The 20,296-nt window shown below is 46.3% G+C and overlaps 1 protein-coding gene across 1 annotated transcript in view; it reads left to right on the top strand.

The window, feature by feature from the left end:
- The window catches only part of ACE (angiotensin I converting enzyme), a 60,366-nt gene that overhangs the window by 20,497 nt on the left and 19,573 nt on the right, over positions 1–20,296 (top strand). Inside the window, exons 4-15 of the mRNA XM_063132018.1 lie at positions 643–786; positions 1,627–1,818; positions 4,943–5,040; positions 5,691–5,863; positions 6,822–7,045; positions 7,673–7,817; positions 8,661–8,759; positions 9,766–9,888; positions 11,397–11,608; positions 13,117–13,253; positions 16,476–16,634; positions 20,191–20,278. Of these exons, the coding sequence (XP_062988088.1) occupies positions 643–786; positions 1,627–1,818; positions 4,943–5,040; positions 5,691–5,863; positions 6,822–7,045; positions 7,673–7,817; positions 8,661–8,759; positions 9,766–9,888; positions 11,397–11,608; positions 13,117–13,253; positions 16,476–16,634; positions 20,191–20,278 (1,794 nt within the window). The remainder of the gene's footprint in view (positions 1–642; positions 787–1,626; positions 1,819–4,942; positions 5,041–5,690; positions 5,864–6,821; positions 7,046–7,672; positions 7,818–8,660; positions 8,760–9,765; positions 9,889–11,396; positions 11,609–13,116; positions 13,254–16,475; positions 16,635–20,190; positions 20,279–20,296) is intronic.

The following is a 20,296-nucleotide window of genomic DNA, read 5'->3' as shown; positions in this document are numbered from 1 at the left end:
AGATCATTCCATAATTGGGTGGACACCACTGAAAAGGCCCTCTCCCTTGTTGCCATCCTCCGAGCTTCCCTCCGGGTTAAAAGATGCAGCTGGTTTAATGATCAAAATCACAAAACTGGCACGTGCCACTTATTGTCATGGCCCTGGAGGAAGAGACTCCCTAAACAGTCAGATGTGGAGGTCTGCAGGGATACTGGTTATCGGTCTGAGGGCCAGAGGTATATAGGGTAGCCTAGGATAGGCAGGAAGGGGCAAATTCTAGAGGTGGTAGTCAAAGGTGCCAGAGGCAGCTTTATAAGAAGGGTGGGGTGATGGGGGTAGTAAGATAAGGAAGAGAAAAATTGTGTAGTCTGAAGAATAATTTTTCTGCCCATTCGTGTTTGTCTGTAGCCTTCCTTACCAAGCTTTCTGTTTCATAGCCATCTTGGCACAATACGCTGCTTGTGGTAAACCATAGTGCGATGTGTGTGGGTAGATCTTTAGAGGAGTTAATCTGTAAATATTCTTGTCATAGTTGGTGGGATTTGGATTTTGGGGTCTTTGGGGCCCTTTTTCAACCCTATGTTTGTATGACCATTATTTTTCTGTGTTGTTTTGTGTGTGTGTGTGTGTGTGTATATATTCCCTACACCTACTTTTCAGAGATAACAGACATCATGGCCAACTCTCGCAGCTACAGGAAACTGCTCTACGCCTGGGAAGGGTGGCACAATTCAGCCGGCAACCCTCTAAGGTCCAAGTATGAGGAATTCGTTTTACTTAGCAATGAGGCCTATAAAATGGATGGTGAGATGCTTTCAATGTTGATTAGAAGTGGGGATTGGTCACTAATTAGACTAAAAATCTGCCTTATAAGAAAGATCTAAACACCTGGAGCTTTTTAGCTTAGGCAAAAAGGCTGCTAAAAATAATCAGAAAAAATAATCAGAAAAAAACTTAAATGGAAGGCTGTAAAGGCATTCCATAACTTCCCACATATTCAGCACTGTTTTTGTGGGCCTTCATTCACTTTTGCCTCTTGTAACTTATTTGATACCTGTCTTTTAGGAAAGAGCCCATTCACGTGCCTCTTGCTCCGTCACAGTGCTAGCGTGACGTCACCATGAGCTGATCATTGATGGTGTGCTGGGAAGTCCTATGATTGTTTCAGCCTGTCCATAGTATGTCCAATCTGAATACATTTGCCGTCCTATTTTGAAAATATTGGAGGGCATCATAATATTGATTAAATTATCACCACATCAGGTCAACCTCATCACATCACATCTGTGTGAAAAATGATTCATGTGATTCAGGACAGGTTCACTAGAACCTGAGAAATTGAGGTTATCTTCACTTGGCGATTCACAATATTTATTTATTTATTTATTTATTTATTACATTTTTATACCGCCCAATAGCCGAAGCTCTCTGGGCGGTTCACAAAAATATCCCTGTGTAGCTATTATTTGTAGGAAATAGTTTTTAGTCACGTATCCTGATCCTTCAGAACAGGGCAAGACAGATACATGAAATTCAAATACATTAAAAAAAATAGAAGAGAACCCAGGATAGAGATGGTTTCCCAACTGTGCTGAAATTATAAATAAAACCTCCTGTGGCATTTTGTGTTCTCTTTGCATCCAGGCTTCAAAGATACTGGAGCTTATTGGCGGTCCTGGTATGACTCACCAACTTTTGAGGATGATCTGGAACAACTCTATCATCAGCTGGAACCACTTTACCTAAATCTGCATGCTTATGTCAGGAGGAAACTGTACCAGCAGTACGGGTCTAAATACATCAACCTGAAAGGCCCCATTCCAGCTCACTTACTGGGTAAGGTGGCAATAAAGAGACGGAATAGAGGCCCTGTTGGAAAGGATGGGAATAAACCCTTTCTGACTGTATGAATGAGCTCAATATCCTACCATGCTGTATTCAAGCTGAAAAATTAGGGATGTTTGAAGCTGCAATACCTGAAACAATGGGCAACATCTGTTTATGCCCTACTGGGGCTCTTCACTGCTGGGCTTTTGGGGCTCCCCTTCTTAAGTACATCTGCCAAAGGGGGTTGGGGACACATTTCCTAGGAGGTACCAGTCACAAAAATTAGAATTTCTCCGACTAATGAAGTCAGTAAAGCAGGGTTGGGAAACGTCAGAGTACCCAGGGGGCAATTTCCCACCCCTGGAGCCCAGTATGATCTACATCCCACAGCGGCAATTCTGCAATGGCAAAAAAAGCCACTTTTTTCCTTGAAAGCTAGGGATGCAGTGAGTGCATGCTTTGTTTTAATGCAAAAGCATGCTCCTGGAACACCTTGTTTTAAGGTAGAGGTGAGCAACACATGGCCCATGCTGCCCCCTCCCCTGAATCGGGGGAAATCCCACCCAAACTATTGCAAACAAGCTTTACAAAAATGCAAATTTTGGCCCTTTTATTCGCAACCTAAATTTAGTCTTTTTGGTGCTCTGTAACTACTACAAATGCCATTTTTTAGAATTTTCTTTAAATGTTTTTTTTTTAAAAAAAATTCAGCTCTCTCTGTGTGGGGGGGGGGTTGTGGGGGAAGGGTCCAGGGTGTAAAAATGCCCTCCCCTAGACTTCCTGCAGTTGCCCATCCCTGTTTTAAAGTTTTAATTAAGGCACCTGTTTTGCTGCTGCCACAGCACTTAAATTTAGTGACAACTTTGCAGTGGTGGCTTGGGGATGGTGAGGTGGTGGTGGTGCAAAAATAGGCAGGCCATGTATTGGCCACCCCTGCTTTAGAGAGTTCCTACTTTCGTCTTTGGAAAAAGTCCCTTGTATTTGAGGAGAAAAACTTGAAAGCATATGGACGGAGTCTGCTCAAGTGCTCATAAGCCCAGGTCAGCCCCCACTGCCTGCTTCCAAGTGCTGGAGTGGGGAGGCTCACGGATTGCAAAACTCACTGGCAGTGGAGAGAGCTATTCAGTGAGTTTTAGGGTGAGGGCGGAACTGTTTGTTTTCCCCAGTCAGGGTAAAACTGCATGAGGGTAGCAGCTTTTGGTAGAAAAATGGCACAAGGAGAAAGTCTTAATATAGGGTGACCATATGAAAAGGCTCCTGAATCTTTAACAAGTGCAGAGGAAAGGGAATTTCAGCCGGTGTCATTTGTACATGTGCAGCACCTGGTGAAACTGCCTCTTCATCGCAACAGTTAAAGCTGTAGGAGCCCTGCCCTCTGCACTTGTTAAAGATACAGGAGCCCTGTCCTCCCTTCCATATGGTCACCCTACTTAAGAAATAGGGTGTCATGGGAAATAGAATAAGGCTGCTTGCAAAAGCAAACACCCCTGTTCAGTTCCTTGCAAGTAGATTGATCCAAGCAAGACCCTGCTAGATGGTTGCTACAAGCACCAACCCCACCTGCTGCTGCCCCGTTTCCTTGCCCCTGCCTTACCTGCATCAGGAAAAAGGGAGCTGGCAGTGCAGAAGCCTGGAATGTCCAGTTCTTGCACAGGGAAGAAACCTCGGAGAATTCATCCCCTGTGACGAAATGATGCTGTTCAGGTGCCAATTTCCACTGGGAAAGGGTTCGATGTGAGCTTCAGAGAGAAGGTTTTCACCTGATGAGAGAAAGATAAACAACCTCTCCCCTTCCCACAGGGTCTCAAGGCTGTTCAGGTGCCCCTGTTCAGGTGCCCCTATTTCTATAAGAATAATTATACATGTTAATTGCATTCATGTCTGGTTTGGCCCTTATTCTATGAGATCCACAACTTTATTCTATTCCAGTGATCATAATAAAAGGACAGATACTTTCTTCTGTCCCGAATATGGAAAACTGCAAAAGACATTTTGCCAGGGTACTCATTTATTTATTTATTTATTGCATTTCTATACCGCCCAATAGCCGGAGCTCTCTGGGCGGTTCACAAAAATTAAAAACATTCAAAGTATAAAACAACAGTATAAAACCATAATATAAAATACAATATAAAAGCTCAACCAGATAAAAACAGCAGCAATGCAAAATTACAAATTTAAAACACCAAGTTAAAATTTATTTATAGACTGTTAAAATGCTGGGAGAATAAAAAGGTCTTCACCTGGCGTCTAAAAGCATATAATGTAGGTGCCAAGCGAACCTCCTTAGGGAGCTCATTCCACAGCCGGGGTGCCACAGCAGAGAAGGCCCTCCTCCTGGTAGCCACCTGCCTCACTTCCTTTGGCAGGGGGTCACGGAGAAGGACCCCTGAGGATGACCTTAGGGTCCGGGCAGGTACATACGGGAGGAGGTGTTCCTTCAGATAGCCTGGCCCCAAGCTGCTTAGGGCTTTAAATGTTAATACCAGCACTTTGAATCGGGCCCAGACCTGGACTGGCAGCCAATGAAGCTGGAAAAGGACTGGCGTGATGTGGTCTCGTCGGCCAGTCCCTGTTAGTAAACGGGCTGCCCTGTTTTGTACCAGTTAAAGTTTCCAGACCATTTTCAAAAGCAGCCCCACGTATAACGCATTGAAGTAATCCAAACGAGAGGTTATCAGAGCATGGATAACTGTAGCTAGGCTATCTCTGTCCAGATAAGGGTGCAGTTGGTATATCAGCCTAAAGTGATAAAAGGTGCTCTTTGCCACTGAGTTCACCTGTGCCTCAAGTGACAGTTCTGGATCCAAGAGCACCCCCAAACTACGGACCTGATCCTTTAGGGAGAGTGCAACCCCGTCCAGGACAGGGCAAACATCACCTCGCCGGACAGATGAACCACCCGCTAACAGTACCTCCGTCTTGTCTGGATTGAGTCTCAGTTTGTTAGCCCTCATCCAGACCATTACCGTGCCCGGGCACTGGTTCAGAACAGCCACTGCCTCACCTGGGTTTGATGAAAAGGAAAGGTAGAGCTGGGTATCATCTGCATATGATATTATTACCCTGTGGTAATAAGTCCAACCTCCTATTAGTTATACCTGACTAAGTTGTGTCGCTTTGTCCTTCGCAGGTAATATGTGGGCCCAGCAATGGAATAACATTTATGATATGCTGATCCCTTTCCCGAACAAGCAAAGTCTCGATGTCACCAACACCATGAAGGAGCAAGTAAGGGCACCTGTGTTACAGATTTATACATTTTCTTCTGTTTTATTTTGCTGCTTTGACTGCAGCAGCTGACTAGACAATGAGAATTGTGGGTGGAAACGTGCACATCTCTAAGCACCGCTCTCACTGGTATTGCTGCCATCCTGTAGTGAGATTCTGAGCTGTTCTCTGGGCAAACATTTGGGTAAAATATGAGCACAGATCCACCCAGCAACATCAAGGAGATTACAAGTAGGTTATGCATAACTGAAACATGCAAATGAACCACAGCTCTCCATGAAACTCTTTCAATATGGCTATCTGTGCTGAACCCTTTTTTTTTTTAACCCTGCATCATAGCCTGGTGGGTGAATGAGTTTGACTTCAGTGTCTGCTTTCTAAGGGCTGATTCCCGTGTTACACTTGCATACATATAGGTCCACACTTACATGTAGTTTGCAATGTTGGGGCCACAACCATCCCCATGATCTAAAATATATACATCCTTATATAGGAATTCTGCTCCTTTGCATCTCTGCCTCACCTGTCTCTAAAGCTCAATCAGCAAATGCCCATCGTATCTATTATGAGAATACTTGAGTAACCTGGGACCAGACTTCTGCAAATAACTGTGCTATCTAATGCTGTGGATGGGTCCTTGCCTTTCCTAGAAATGGAACGTAACACACATGTTCCGGACGGCGGAGGAGTTCTTCACTTCACTTGACATGCTTGAAATGCCGCTTGAATTCTGGGAGAAATCCATGCTGGAGAAGCCAACGGACGGGCGGGAGGTGGTGTGCCATGCATCGGCGTGGGACTTCTACAATCGCAAAGACTTCAGGTGCGCACTGCATATTACAGCGGGCTTGCCTAGGAAAGGACCCAAAGGCCTTGTTCTCGTAGACCTGTGAAGTGTGTTGGGTTTTTAGTGAGAAAAGAGATTACACATCTTCGCTGTGTCTGGACAACTTCGGGGACATTTCCATTGCATGACCAGTGAAAAATACAACTAGAAATTTAAAGGGGAGGATTTCGCGAGCACAATATCGCAAGAGCCTCCCTCCCTCCCTCTACACCTATATGGTGTAGAAAGGGCCTCAGATTCATGTAATCGTGTTCTCTGCCTGATACACATGAATAAGCTTAGCCAGAACTATGTAATCACTGGCCTCCTTCCCTCAGGAGTAATCTGCCAGGGGCCACGTGCAAGCAGTGGGTGGAGCTGGAGCCAAAAGTAGGCAGGGCCACTCCTTTTCACACACACACTCCCCTTGTCTTTCTCTCCTCCGCTTCCTCCACACTCAGGGGGTGCCACAGGAAGGGCAGATCACTCTCACCAGGGAGCTGGACAGATTGCTCACAGAGGGCTTTTCGAATTGGGCTGAGGGGAATTGGACTATGGGCCACAGATTACCCACCCCTGGAATAAATCCTCATTTATACAAAGCATATAAACATGCTTTTAAGCCTATTTGTTTGACTCCTCTTCCCCAACGCACCTCGAGAACTGCACCCTTGCAAGAGTGCTGGGAATGTTAGAAATCCTTGAACCCAGGACAGAGCTACTGTGACCGGGGTTCCTCAGAGAGTTGAACCGATTGAACTTCTGTCTTAACAAGAGGGTTTCCTTTTCACTCCTCCTGAAGGCTACTAGCTCATCTTCCATAAGTAAACAGGGAGCAGAAGCAGAATCAAGCCCCTCCGCTCTCCAGTCAGCCAAGCAGGTGCCCTATTAGCGTGATTGATGCACAAGACACAACCGCTGCTCCAATCTCTCCTCCCCATTCCCTACTCTGCAGAATAAAGCAGTGCACAACCATCACGATGGAGCAGCTCTTCACAGTACACCATGAGATGGGGCATGTTGAATACTACCTGCAATATAAGGACCAACCCATCACCTTCCGCAGCGGGGCCAACCCTGGCTTCCACGAAGCAATTGGGGATGTCATGAGCTTGTCCGTCTCCACCCCCATCCACCTCAAGAAAATTGGGTTGCTCAGCAAAGTCACTGAGGATGCAGGTACAGATGAGGACTGTGGGTGGTAACACAGACAACTTCAGCAGGCATTACAGAGAAACAATGGTGAATGGGTGGGGTAGCCAATAGGGATGGGAGATTGTATGAGTGTCAGCTTCCTAGGTAGATCTGTTGTCTCAAGAGCATGGAACAGGCTTGTCTCACTCCAGGATTTCCTAGCTGGGGAAGGGAAAGAAAGACTGCATGCTAGAATTTGCCCTCCGCTCCCTATTGTTGTTGGGGGAAGGGAAGCCACCCTCCCAAATCCACTCTGTTTGTCCGTTCCCCTCGGGACAACCCAGAGGATGGCTTGCTCTGGCTATAGAAAAGGAATTTTCTATAAGGCCAGAGTGATGTTTATTGCTGTGGCCTCTCCCTGAGGTTTTTGGGATAATTTGCATGAATTTTCTCAAGCTGTTTACTCTGCTCTTGTCTTGTGGCACAGCATTAGTGGAAGGGTTTTCAGCAGAGGATTTAGCTACGTGGGCGGGAGGTCTCTGTTCTTCCAGCTCTTCTTTGCCAGTGCTCCTGAACATGCTTTCAAGTAGCTCCAACTAGGCCAGGCCTGTCTTCGAAAACTCTGCCTACAGGGGCTTTTCTTTCTCCCCTGCCTGCTCCTATTTCTTGCAGAGAGTGATATCAATTATCTGCTGAAAATGGCCATGGAGAAGATCGCCTTCCTGCCCTTTGGCTACCTGATAGACCAGTGGCGATGGAACGTCTTCAGTGGGCGCACGGCTCCAAACCGCTACAATTATGACTGGTGGTACCTGAGGTATGGTGAAGGCCTTCTCAGCATGGCAAGTGCGGTGGGTGGAGGGCTGCCATGATGCGTGAGCAAGAAAAGCAGTTGTGCCAAGAGTCTCAGCTCTGTGTGAAGGGAGGGCTTCTGCAAGCTGGTTTCGGGTGATAGGACTGAATTTCCAAATTGGGAGGGGGAATTCCACTTTTGCTTGGGGATTCATGAATCTTCTCACCGGCTGTTTATGTGTGTGCCTGAGAGCATCTGTGTCTGTGATCTGTTGTGTGTGAAAAACTGGAGTTGTGTGTGTGTGTGTGCATGCACGCAAAGTTGGGTAGAAAAAATGTTTGGGAATAAATGTGCAGAGGAACTGAGTTTTGCATTTATTTATTGGAAGGACTAAATAAATAAATATATATGTACCTGGGTACATATATATTTATTTATTCCTCCAAATAAATAAATTGTATATTTATTGACTGACTGACATCTAGTTTATTAATTACTTCATACTGCTTTCTTTTATTTAAGTCTTTCTTGCCTGCCCTGCTTAGAGCAAAGCTACACATGATGCTGATTATGGGTTGTGTTTCCTCTGATCTCCTTGTAGCGTTAACTCACACTATGCATCCTGTCCCACCCAGTCATGTTCCACTCCTCTGTGTCATATTTAACCACCCAGTCATGTGGCAGGGAGTTGTCTAACATGATAACAGGGGAAGGAGGGGGGAAATGAGATCCAGGGGAACGGCTTCGGTCAGCATCTTCATGATCAACGTCCCATTTGATGCAAAACCCGGAGTCTCCTTTACTTTTGGAGACTTGTATTAACATTATTCATTTCTTTCCTGTCCACGTGGCTGATATTTTTTCCAGAACGAAATACCAGGGGATTTGCCCTCCCATTGCAAGAAATGAAACAAACTTTGACCCTGGTGCTAAATATCACATCCCTGGCAACACACCTTATATCAGGTACTGGGAGCTGGGGACAGTCGGGGAGTGGGAATTGTGCAACTGTGACGTAAGGAGCTTTGTGGCAGTGCCTGGGAGAGGCTTACTCAAGCGTCCATTTTCCACGAGTGTGGGGAGCATGGCTATGTTTTGCAGGGTTGAAATAACTGAAGGGTTTGACACACAGATCTGAGGTGGTTAAGGAGAGCTGTCTAAAGCTGGATCCCCAGATTCTTAAAAGCAGCTGTGCACCAGGAGTGGAACCATGGATTACTAGACCGTATCGCCAAGGCTTTCACCATTGCCCATGTAGCACATTCTGCTTGTTTTCCCACAATCCACATCTTCTAGCCTTCAGGGTCAGAGTTTTGGTACAGCTAGGCAGGATCTACACTACTGTTTTAAAACGGTTTATAACAGTAGTGACAACTGTTGGGGACCAGGCCACACTACATATACAATTTTCAACACATTTTCAAATAGTCATTTCCTGCTTGGTGCAGATCTGGCCCAAGAGGGAGTGTTACATTGATCATGGGTTGCTCATAGGCCATGTACTATCTGCTAATGTTTTGGGAAATACAAAGGTAATTAGGAAGAACAGAAATCCAGGTGGCCTTGATAGCACCCCATACCCTAAGGTGGTCTGGTTCAGAACCTGCAACTCTCATCTGCTTTGTTACTAGTTCTCAAGATCACATGGCTCAAATATGCTTTATTTTCATACTATATTTCTGTTCCACCTCATTGGGATGAAGCTACTGTTTGCTCACAGCTCTAAACTGCACTCCTCATCTTTGATCCAGTGACCTTTCAGCCTCCCTGCACCTTCAGTATCTCTATTATCCTGATGCTTCTCCTACATTGACCATCTCAGGGTGTGTGATCGAGATCCCCTAAGGGAGAGTAGTTACTTCGTAACATCTCATCACCACCTGCAATGATATCATAGGGTTTGTGTTCTTTTTTTCTGCCAGATTTTTGATGAGTCCCAGCGAGATATGGATTTTTGTTTTGTTTCTGGCAGGTACTTTGTCAGTTTCATCCTACAATTCCAGTTCCACAAGGCCCTTTGCCAAGCTGCCAACCATACCGGCCCTCTTCATACCTGTGACATCTACGAATCAAAAGTAGCTGGACAGAAGCTCAGGTGAAAGAGGGAGAAAGGAAGGTGGCAAAGAGGGGACTTGTATCTAAAAGGGTGCTGCTGCTGAATGTTCTGGGGGATGTTAACGTTCATGCTGAGGACACCTTGTCTGGGGCAGCTCAGGACATCATGGTCTCTGTAACAACCATGGGCCTGTCCTGGCATGTTATCAGCCCAACACAGGTAGTGGGGCATACTCTGGACTTGGTTTTCTCAACTGGGCATGGAGATGGTGGTTTGAAGGTGGGGAACTTTGAATCAGTCCCTTTCTCATGGTCAGATTATTGCCTGCTGAGGTTTATTGCCAGCTTTTCCCCTCTGCAAGGATAAGGGACCTATTAAGATGGTCGGCCCCTGGAGGCAAATGGATCCAGATAGTTTCCAGAGAGCTCTGAGTAGGTTTCTGGCTGATATGGCTGGCTCTCCTGCCGAAATCCTGGTTGATCTATGGAATGTGGAAATGACCCAGACAGCTGATACGATTGCTCCAGAGTGCCCTGTCCAGGCTAGAGCTCATACTGCTTTGTGGTATACTCTAGAGCTGAGAGCGATGGAACAAAATAGACTGCTTGAGTGCAGATGGAGAAAGAACATCCAGTGGATGCAATCAAACGTTGGTGGATGCAATCAAGCACTAGCTACGGTCACGACGCAGACAGGTTCATGTGACCACTTTTGTATTGGATTATTGCCCAACTCGGCTTATAAAAATTGTCAGGGATGGAACAGCTGGCTGGGTCAGGAAAGTGATGAATGCTTCCTTTCGAGAAGGAGAGGTCTGTGGTGAGGCCGCTCCTGAAGGAACCCTCCCTGGACCTGGAAAACCTTGACCTTAGGCCAGTGGCATTTTTTTCTTTCCTGGGCGAAGTTCACAAGTTTTGAGGGCTAAACCAGGTCATCAGCTTGAGTCCTCCTCAGCCTTTCCCCTCCCAATAACTGTATCATGCAGAGCGCAGTTTGCCACAAGCCAAGGGCAACACCAGGTGAAGTGTTTGCAAACCAACAAGCTTCAAAAGTCTCTAGGCCACACAGGTCAGTTGAGCCACCTTTTAAGGCCAGCCCCAGATTTGAGGGGGCCGTGGGCAAAGCCCCCTCTAGTGGACGTATCTGGTGGATGATGGCAGCAACGCTCCAAGCAGCACCCAGTGTCTGGAAGCTGCCATTTTAATTTCCAACAATGCCCCGGTGTCATGCTATGTTGGAGGCATGGAAAATTGCAAGGGAAGCTAGACCCAGCCACAGAACACAAGGCCACAAAAGGGCATAAAAGGAGCAATGGGACCCCAGCAGCTGCCCAAGGATTTTGGCTGTTGCTGCTGGCCCTGGTTCCGTGGCCTGGCTGGTTTGATAAGTGTGGTGAGAAGAAAATTATAAAAAGTCTCTTCAAGTCCCACATGTGGTGGTGGTGTGATACACAGGGGTGGAAGGTGGAGATGCAGGGTCTCTGGGTCTTCCACAGTGGGTCTTCCATATGAGTGACTCTGTCCCTTTCTCTCTATTCTTCACTGCAGTGAAGCATTAAAGGCTGGATCTTCCCAGCCCTGGCAGGATATTCTCGAACAACTCACTGGCACAAAAAAGATGGATGCTACAGCATTGCTGGAATATTTTGGCCCTGTTACAACATGGCTGCAAGAGAAGAACAAGCAAACTAATGAAACGCTGGGCTGGCCAGACTTTGAGTGGCGTCCCCCCATCCCAGAGGGCTATCCCGAAGGCCTTGGTAAAGCTTTCAAGGCAGAACATCATGGGGGGCGGGGAGCCAACGGGAGGAGGGTGGACTGAATATGATAGTGCTGGTTGGACTTCAGTAGCACGTCTCCAAAGAAGAGAGCCTCGTGTGGCGCAGAGTGGTAAGCGGCAGTTACTGCAGCCGGAACTCTCCCCACGGCCTGAGTTCGATCCCAGCGGAAGCTGATTCTCAGGCAGCCGGCTCAGGTCGACTCAGCCTTCCATCCTTCCGAGGTCGGTAAAATGAGTACCCAGCTAGCTGGGGGAAAGGTAACTGCGACTGGGGAAGGCAATGGCAAACCACCCCGCTACAAAGTCTGCCAAGAAAACGTCAGCAAAAGCAGGCGTCCCTTTAGGAGTCAGCAATGACTCGAGTGAGAGGCTCCTTTCCTTTCCTTCCTCCAAAGAAGAGGAGCTGCTACCTGTCTACATGCCTTTGCTATTGGAACATGGTAGTTATAATCCAGAGGGGACACTCAGTTGATGTTCTAGTTTATAATAGTTTATGATAGGACATAGGAATGGAAGTGGTCTGTTACACAAAGAAGCTGATGACGTGGGGCATCAACCAAATGGCTGATGCAGCTCAATTACTATGGAGCGGTAGTTGCTTTGTTTCACTGTGGGACAATGCCAGGGTGAAGCGCTGACCATCAACTCACTTGACCACAAGACCACTTTGAGGAGACTGGGAGATTGTGGGCCAGGTTTCCCTTCTAGGGTTGGCAAGCCACAGCTTTGCTCCCTCAAACATCTCTCCTTTTGTCTCTGGGCTGGCAACAGGTAGAGGGCAGGCAGGGAGGAGACCCAAAGGGTGAGACTTGGCTTGAAGAAGACACTAGTTTCTGACTTCGACTGTAAAGGCTGGGTGCAGCCCTAAGCAAACATATCATGAGACCAGCTGCCTCTTCCACTGATGGGAGTTCCATGCTCTTGATGCAACAGATAAGTTGGAAGGTAGTTTATATTGCTGCATAGTGATTGGCTGAACAGCAGATTCTAGACTGGGAGTCTCCTCACTTGTGTGCTCATTTTAACCTCTCAATGAACAAAGGCAGATGCTCACTCAGTACCTGCTTACCCCTCCTCTGCTGGCTTCTCCTAACATTTCTCTTTAAGGGGACAGGAATGCCAGGAGATGGAGATGACACAGGTGAGTCCATGGTGTTCCCGGGGCTCAGCCCTGAAACCAACTTTAAATAACAGGCTCTTGTCCTGGGGATGTGAAGCAGTAATAAAGAATGGAGACTTTGAGCATGTGCCGAATGCTTTTTCTTCACCACTGAGTAACCACACACTTCTTAGATGGACAGGGTGTTCTGATTCCTGTATAGAGGATGAAACTTCCATATAGCTCGGACCATGGTAACCTCTCTTCTCGGAAATAATGTACTAGGAGTCACCATTCTGGACCAAATGAAACAAGAAAAGGATGCAAGTTAATTCCCAAACCCTTTCCAATGCATTTCTCTCCCCGACCTCCCTATTCCTCTCTTCCAGATAAAATAACCGATGAAGCAGTGGCTGAAACTTTCTTGGAAGAGTACAACAGTACAGCCGAAGTGGTGTGGAATGCTTACACGGAGGCCTCTTGGGCATACAACATCAATATCACAGATCATAACAAACAGATAATGGTAGGTGAATCAGCAGTTTATAGAATCATAGAATCATAGAATAGCAGAGCCGGAAGGGGCCTACAAGGCCAACCCCCTGCTCAATGCAGGAATCCACCCTAAAGCATCCCTGACAGATGGTTGTCCAGCTGCCTCTTGAAGGCCTCTAGTGTGGGAGAGCCCACAACCTCCCTAGGTAACTGATTCCATTGTCATACTGCTCTAACAGTCAGGCAGTTTTTCCTGATGTCCAGCTGGAATCTGGCTTCCTTTAACTTGAGCCCGTTATTCCATGTACTGCACTCTGGGAGGATTGAGAAGAGATCCTGGCCCTCCTCTGTGTGACAACCTTTTAAATATTTGAAGAGTGCTATCATTTATTTATTTATTTATTTATTTATTATTTATTAATTACATGTCTATACCGCCCAATAGCCGGAGCTCTCTGGGCGGTTCACAAAAATTAAAACATTCAAAGTATAGAATACAGTATAAAATCATAATATAAAATACAATATAAAAGCTCAACCAGATAAAAACAGCAGCAATGCAAAATTACAAATTTAAAACACCAAGTTAAAATTTATTTATAGACTGTTAAAATGCTGGGAGAATAAAAAGGTCTTCACCTGGCGTCTAAAAGCATACAATGTAGGTGCCAAGCGAACCTCCTTAGGGAGCTCATTCCACAGCCAGGGTGCCACAGCAGAGAAGGCCCTCCTCCTGGTAGCCAACTGCCTCACTTCCTTTGCCAGGGGCTTGTGGAGAAGGACCCCTGAGGATGACCTTAGGGTCTGGGCAGGTACATACGGGAGGAGGTGTTTCTTCAGATAGCCTGGCCCCAAGCCGTTTAGGGCTTTAAATGTTAATACCAGCATTTTGAATCGACCTGGCCTCATGTCTCCCCTCAATCTTCTTTTCTCCAGGCTAAACGTGCCCAGTTCTTTCAGTCTCTCTTCATAGGGCTTTGTTTCCAGACCCCTGATCATCCTGGTTGCCCTCCTCTGAACACGCTCCAGCTTGTCTTCGTCTTTCTTGAATTGTGGAACCCAGAATGGGCCGCAATACTCTAGATGAGGCCTAACCAGGGCCGAATAGAGAGGAACCAGTATCTCATGCAATTTGGAAGCTATACTTCTATTAATGCAGCCCAAAATAGCATTTGCCTTTCTTGCAGCCATATCGCACTGTTGGCTCATATTCAGCTTGTGATCTACAACAATTCCAAGATCCTTCTCGTTTGTAGTATTGCTGAGCCAAGTATCCCCCATCTTGTAACTGTGCATTTAGTTTCTCTTTCCTAGATGTAGAACTTGGCATTTATCCCTATTCAATTTCATTCTGTTGTTTTCAGCCCAGCACTCCAGCCTATCAAGATCACTTTGAAGTTTGTTTCTGTCTTCCAGGGTATTAGCTATCCCACCCAATTTTATGCTTACACCTTTGGGTACTCAATGAGGGAAACAGGCAGATTAGCTAGAATTGTACACTAAGGGGGCTGGGAAGCTTTCCTAGAACCCATTTGAACACAACCTTCAGATGTAGGTGCTTTTAGATTGGCAGGCTCCTTCGTGCTACCCAGGGTAACCTATTTGTGGAATGCAATTGACTTGAGGAGATATGATACTTTATGCGAGCTTTTATCCCTCAGTGCTCCATCCACACTAATGGGCATAGCACAGCTGTGTGGATGAGAATGGTAAAACAACTGGGGCATGCCATTTTAATAAATAAAAATAGAAAAATAGTAATTTTAAAAATATTTTTGAAAAGCATTCTTTTTGTTTCAGCACTATTGCACAGTTACTTCAGTAGTATTAAGAAGTAGAAGAAGAAAAATGAGAAATGACATCCACACACATACAAAAAGCAGCAACACAGTGATAAATTGGTCCCAACCAGAAGGGCAGCATGTGTTTTTTTAATCAGTTTTTTTTTTAAAGAATGTGTTAAACCATGTAGCGTTACTGCACTGCTTGACCCTAGTTGGACATTTCTGTTGGGTGTTTGTGTCTGGAGACTTGAGGCATGGTAGCAATATGCTTTTACTATATTTGTTCCAAGGCCAGATGGTTTGCGCAAACTTTCCTTTCGCCATAGTTCCTATCATCAAATTATAACCTCATGGACCACAGAAAATACAGGAAAGTCCAGCTTCATTTAAACAGTCTTTAAAGAAATATGTAGAGCGGGGCTTATGTTTCATGGCTGCCTAGCCAATTCTATCTAGCCTGTGGGGAGACTGTCATAAATAAAACCTGGGTTGGACGAACTAATAGAAAATGTGGAGTGGTCTTCTAAACGTTACACAAAACTCCCTCTAAGGAAGTTCACATGACATGGGAGTGGAATGACATAGCCCAGCGTGCCCTGTTATCTGAGTTATGGGTTTCTCAGTTGGAGTTTATATACTGCTGTTGGCATGCTGTGATTGGCAGCAAAGTTAGTTGGAATCCTGAGCCCTGTTGTGGCGGTGTGGGGAGACTGGGGTGGGGGTGAGGGGTGGGAGGGGCACTGGTGTTTGGCCCTCCACTAGTCATTGCAAGGGTGTGTGTTTTCATATACCCAACTGCTTTTGCCAGTGTAACAAAACACCAGAACACTGAAATCTGAGTGAACTTAGTATCACAACTGGATCCCACACCCACTTTTGGCTGCTTGTCTGGTGGAATTTCATCAGATGTGGCATAATATTATGCCAGTAAATCTCTGTGATAATGCCAGCGTGGACTCTCTGATGCTGGCATATCTTCAGGATCAGCTGGTACCAGGGACTTGGTTGGGATCTCGAAGGCTCTCCACCTAGTGTATGTGGAGAATAGGGTTAATTCGTTTAAAACACTTCGATCCTGCTTTTCTGCCTGATAATGGTCTCCAGGGCAGTTGATAATCCAAGAAAATTAGCACACAATAAACAATATGTTTTAATGAGAGAGGCACAGGGGGAGAAAGGTCATAGATATCCACACTGTAGGCCTTCTGTTACTGCTGTGTGAAGGCTCCCTGGATGTCATGGGGGAAATAGCTCCTTTTAATGGCTGCAGTTAAATAATTACTTTAAGCCAGTATTTTGTTTTGTCATTTTACTGCGTAAAAACCTTGGGCTATGGAGTTGGTGGTGCTGTGCTGTGTATTGTGTGTTGTGTACTTCTGGTTCATGTGGCCACTTGGGAGTGCTGGAGTTGGCGTTCCCTTTCTTTAATACTGTGGTGTTGAGCTAAATGGCCTTCTTTCGTCTTGCAGCTACAAAAGAACCTGGACATGTCAAACCATACGTTACACTATGGCCGCCGGGCTCGGATGTTTGATTCCACTGATTTCAAGGAACCCAGAATAAAGCGTATTCTGAAGAAACTGAGTGACATAGAGCGGGCAGCCCTGCCTGAAAATGAGCTGAAGGAGGTGAGACTGGCAGGGTAATGAATCTCTTAGACCAGTTGTGATGCTATACAGAATTTTGGGAATTACAACACTATGGAATTGTGAGAATCGAATACTTTGTTTTTAGATTTAACATCTTTCTCTCCACCCACCGATCCCAGTTCTGGTTCTGTTAACTTTGATTTAGCCTCTCCCAACCTGGTGTTCTCTGGACTACAGAGCTTATCAGCCCTAGCCAGCATGGCCAATGGTCAGTTCAAAACATTTGTAGAGCACCAGGTTGGGGAAGGCTATTTTAAAGGTACATGTTGCATATAAAAGCATGCCAACTGAATCTCAGTGCTCTTTTATTATATTCAGAAGAAGCTTCTTTTTCTGGGTTGGTGGGAAAGGCGCTTGAGTGGAAAAGCAGAAAGGTTAAGCATCACCTCTTCTGCTTCTCTGTTCAAAAACACCCCTTCCTGAATCAACTTTTCCTGGGAAATAGGCTGAGGGTTGGGGTTAGGATTGGGTTGAGTTATACATACTTGCCTCTTAGAGAAGCCATTTTGAGACAACTTCTTGAATCCATTGGACGTAGATAAGAACAGGCCAGTATATAATTTCCTGTTTGGGGCAAAATGATGGCTACTCATTTAAATCTGACCTCACAGCGAGTTTTGGGACAGTTTTGGGCCCTGTCTTGATGGTGGTGTGTTGGCACTGCAAGGCCTTAGGCTCCTGCACTGGCACTCCTTCCAGGCATCTGCACGGGAAGGATAGCCAATTTGGAGTTGCTGCCACAGTCACCGGGCCAAGCACTGGGGGGGGGGGAGAAGGGGGCAGCCAGATCTCCTCCCTCTGCCCTCCCTCTGGCTGCTCCATTCCTCCCCCCCCCCATTTTTTTAAAAAAAATCTGTAGATGTGAAGGTTCGTATAGTAATAACAATAAAAAATGGGGTGGGGAAGAGGAATGGGGCAGCCAGAGGGAGGTGAGAGGGAGGAGAGCCTGTTTGGGCTCCACACATCCCTCTCTTCCTCCCCCTCCTCCCCCTCTGCCTGCCCCGTTCCTCTCCCCTCCAATTTTTTTAATCTGTAGATGTGAAGGTTCGCATCTACAGATTAAAAATAACAAAAAGGAGGGTGGGGAAAAATGACCCCATTTTTTTGGCTCCTTGTGAGCATGGGGGGGTTGCATGCGAGGAGGAGCATTTTTTTTAACTTTACTTTGGAGGAGGTGCTGAGCGCGTGCATGGACTGTGCGCGCCTCCTTGCATCCCCTTTTGTTTGTTTTTTACCTTTTTGGAGCTTCTCACAATGCCGGAGAAGCATGGAGACGGGCCAGCGGCCATTCAGACCCACCGCCTTCCCTCTGTCTGGCCAGATGGCAACCAATCAGGGTTCACCTTCTGCCCAGACATGCCTCCAAAGCAGCTCCAACAGAAAAAAATTAGGAGTTAAGTGTCCGGCTTTTTTAAGACGGAGCTTTGGGGGCTTGTCCCTGGGTGGCTTCGGGATGGTGGCTGCGTCATATAGATGACCTGCCACCAATCCGGATCTGCCCCAGGGCAAATCCCTCATCAAGACAAGCCCTTGGTCAATCTTTGCTGGAGATTCATAGGCAGTTGTCCCTGTTGGTTTTCCTGGACCTCCGGGTGGCTTTCAGTCTCTTTAACCATGGTATTCTTCTGGGCTGTCAGGCACAGGAAGTCCTGCTTTGCAGTGGTTCTGCTCCTACTTGCTAAGCATATTCTAGAGGGTGGTGCTGGGAGCCTGCAGCTCTACTCCTTCTGCATGGAGCTGCTGGGGGAAGGTTGCACAGCATCTGGAGTCCAGTGTTAACAATGCAGCAATGACATAGTTAGATCTGTCATTTCCCTCAAATCTCAGAGCCCATGAAATCCTCGCTCAGATGTCTGAAATCAGTCATGAGCTGGTGGAGGGTTCATAAGCTGGCATTCAGTCTAGATAAACAGAAATGTGGACTGTAGGACTGTAGGAGGGTCTGTTGATTAAGGAGTAGCAAGGCAGCCAAGTCTGGATGAGGGTGCGGGGGATACTCCCAGACCTGGCTCTGATGTTTGAGTCTCCGTTGGCAGCTGAGCCTCCACTGATGCCCCTCCCATCTTCTTTTGGGGTGTGCCAGCTGTGCTGTCTCCCTGGTGATAAGGATCTTGCCTCAATGGTACATGCCTTGGAACACACTCTGAGCTCCTTCACACCAGTGTTTTATCGCACTGTCGTCCTGGCTTGTTTACCATTTTGCCCCGCAACACTCACATGACCTCATCCCTGTCCTGTAGTCATCTAGACTCTTCCCCTCCATTTTCCATGTTTTTCTAGGATGGGGAAAGTGTGGTATTTTTTTCTCTATGTGGGATAAAACTACCCTTCCAGCCCTGTGTATTGCCATCTTCGCTCTATGTCGCAGAACGTTCCTTCTTGGGGGCATGTGTGTTGTAACTTGCTGACGAAAGAGGAGGGTGGGGGCATTTCTCCTCCAGCGCACCAAGTCAGTTGAACGGAATTTAGCTGCTCCAACCCCACTATCATCCACTTAATTCAACTTCCCCTTTTTTTTTGCCTGCTGTATGAGCTGCCTAGCCAATGAAATGCTAAATCGCTAAACTTTAGACAACAAAACCAGAGCAGTGGGCTGTGTACGTCTATCTAAACTTAAATATAGAAGTGGTGGCTGCACTGGGAGCGATTTTTTATTTCTTAACGAAGTGGTTTATATTGTGTATTTGTGTATATTTATTGTGATGTTCACATTTTAATTGTGAACTGTCTGGGACTTATTGAAAAGGAAAAAACACACACCATCCAATGCTGAATTAATAAATAATGTGCAGTTAGGCCCCAAGAGGCAGTTTCTGTAACCCTGCTCTGATTCCTTGGAACTGGGTATGATGGAAATTAAGCTAGACAACTAAATAAAAGCATTGGGATGGTAAGATGCATTCAGGCATTGAACAGTAGTAGTAGGGATACATGGGGGAATGTTGGCACAATGGTCTTTTGCCTTCACAAATTCAGCATACATAGGCTTAGCCAGCATGTGGCTGCAAGTGTTAGTCTTGGCCATGAAGGTAGGGAGCCAATGCATGATCAGGCCAAGAAAGTGTCATAGTTGTAGGATGTTTTGAGCCACTTCTAAGGAATATAACATGTTTGCTGCCGTTGTAATGGGGTTCTTTTAGTTAGGCAGCTGATTGTGAACCTCTAGACTATCTAAGAGAAAAGGAAAGGAAAGGAACCTCTCATGCAAGCACTGAGTCATTACTGACTCTTGGAGGGATGCCAGCTTTTGCTGACGTTTTCTTGGCAGGCCTTATATAGAGGGGTGGTTTGCCGTTGCCTTCCCCGGCCGTTATTACCTTTCCCCCAGTTAACTGGGTACTCATTTCACTGACCTTGGGAGGATGGAAGGCTGAGTCGACCTGAGACAGCTGCTTGAAACCAGCTTCCGCTGGGATCGAACTCAGGCCGTGGGGAGAGTTTCTGCTGCTTTACCTCTCTGCGCCACACAAGGCTCAGTATCTAAGAGAGGAACCCCTATATTACTCTCAAAGTAGAATAACCCTATTTCTTTCAGTATAATCAGATCCTCTCAGACATGGAGACCACTTACAGTATAGCCAAGTACTGCAACGACGAGAACGTTTGCATGGCATTGGATCCTGGTAAGTCCTAGTAATGAC

This window comes from Elgaria multicarinata, chromosome 1, assembly GCF_023053635.1.
Source record: "Elgaria multicarinata webbii isolate HBS135686 ecotype San Diego chromosome 1, rElgMul1.1.pri, whole genome shotgun sequence".
Taxonomy (NCBI): domain Eukaryota; kingdom Metazoa; phylum Chordata; class Lepidosauria; order Squamata; family Anguidae; genus Elgaria; species Elgaria multicarinata.
The sequence above is the reverse complement of the archived record's forward strand: the minus strand, read 5'-3'. Positions and strand labels throughout refer to the sequence as shown.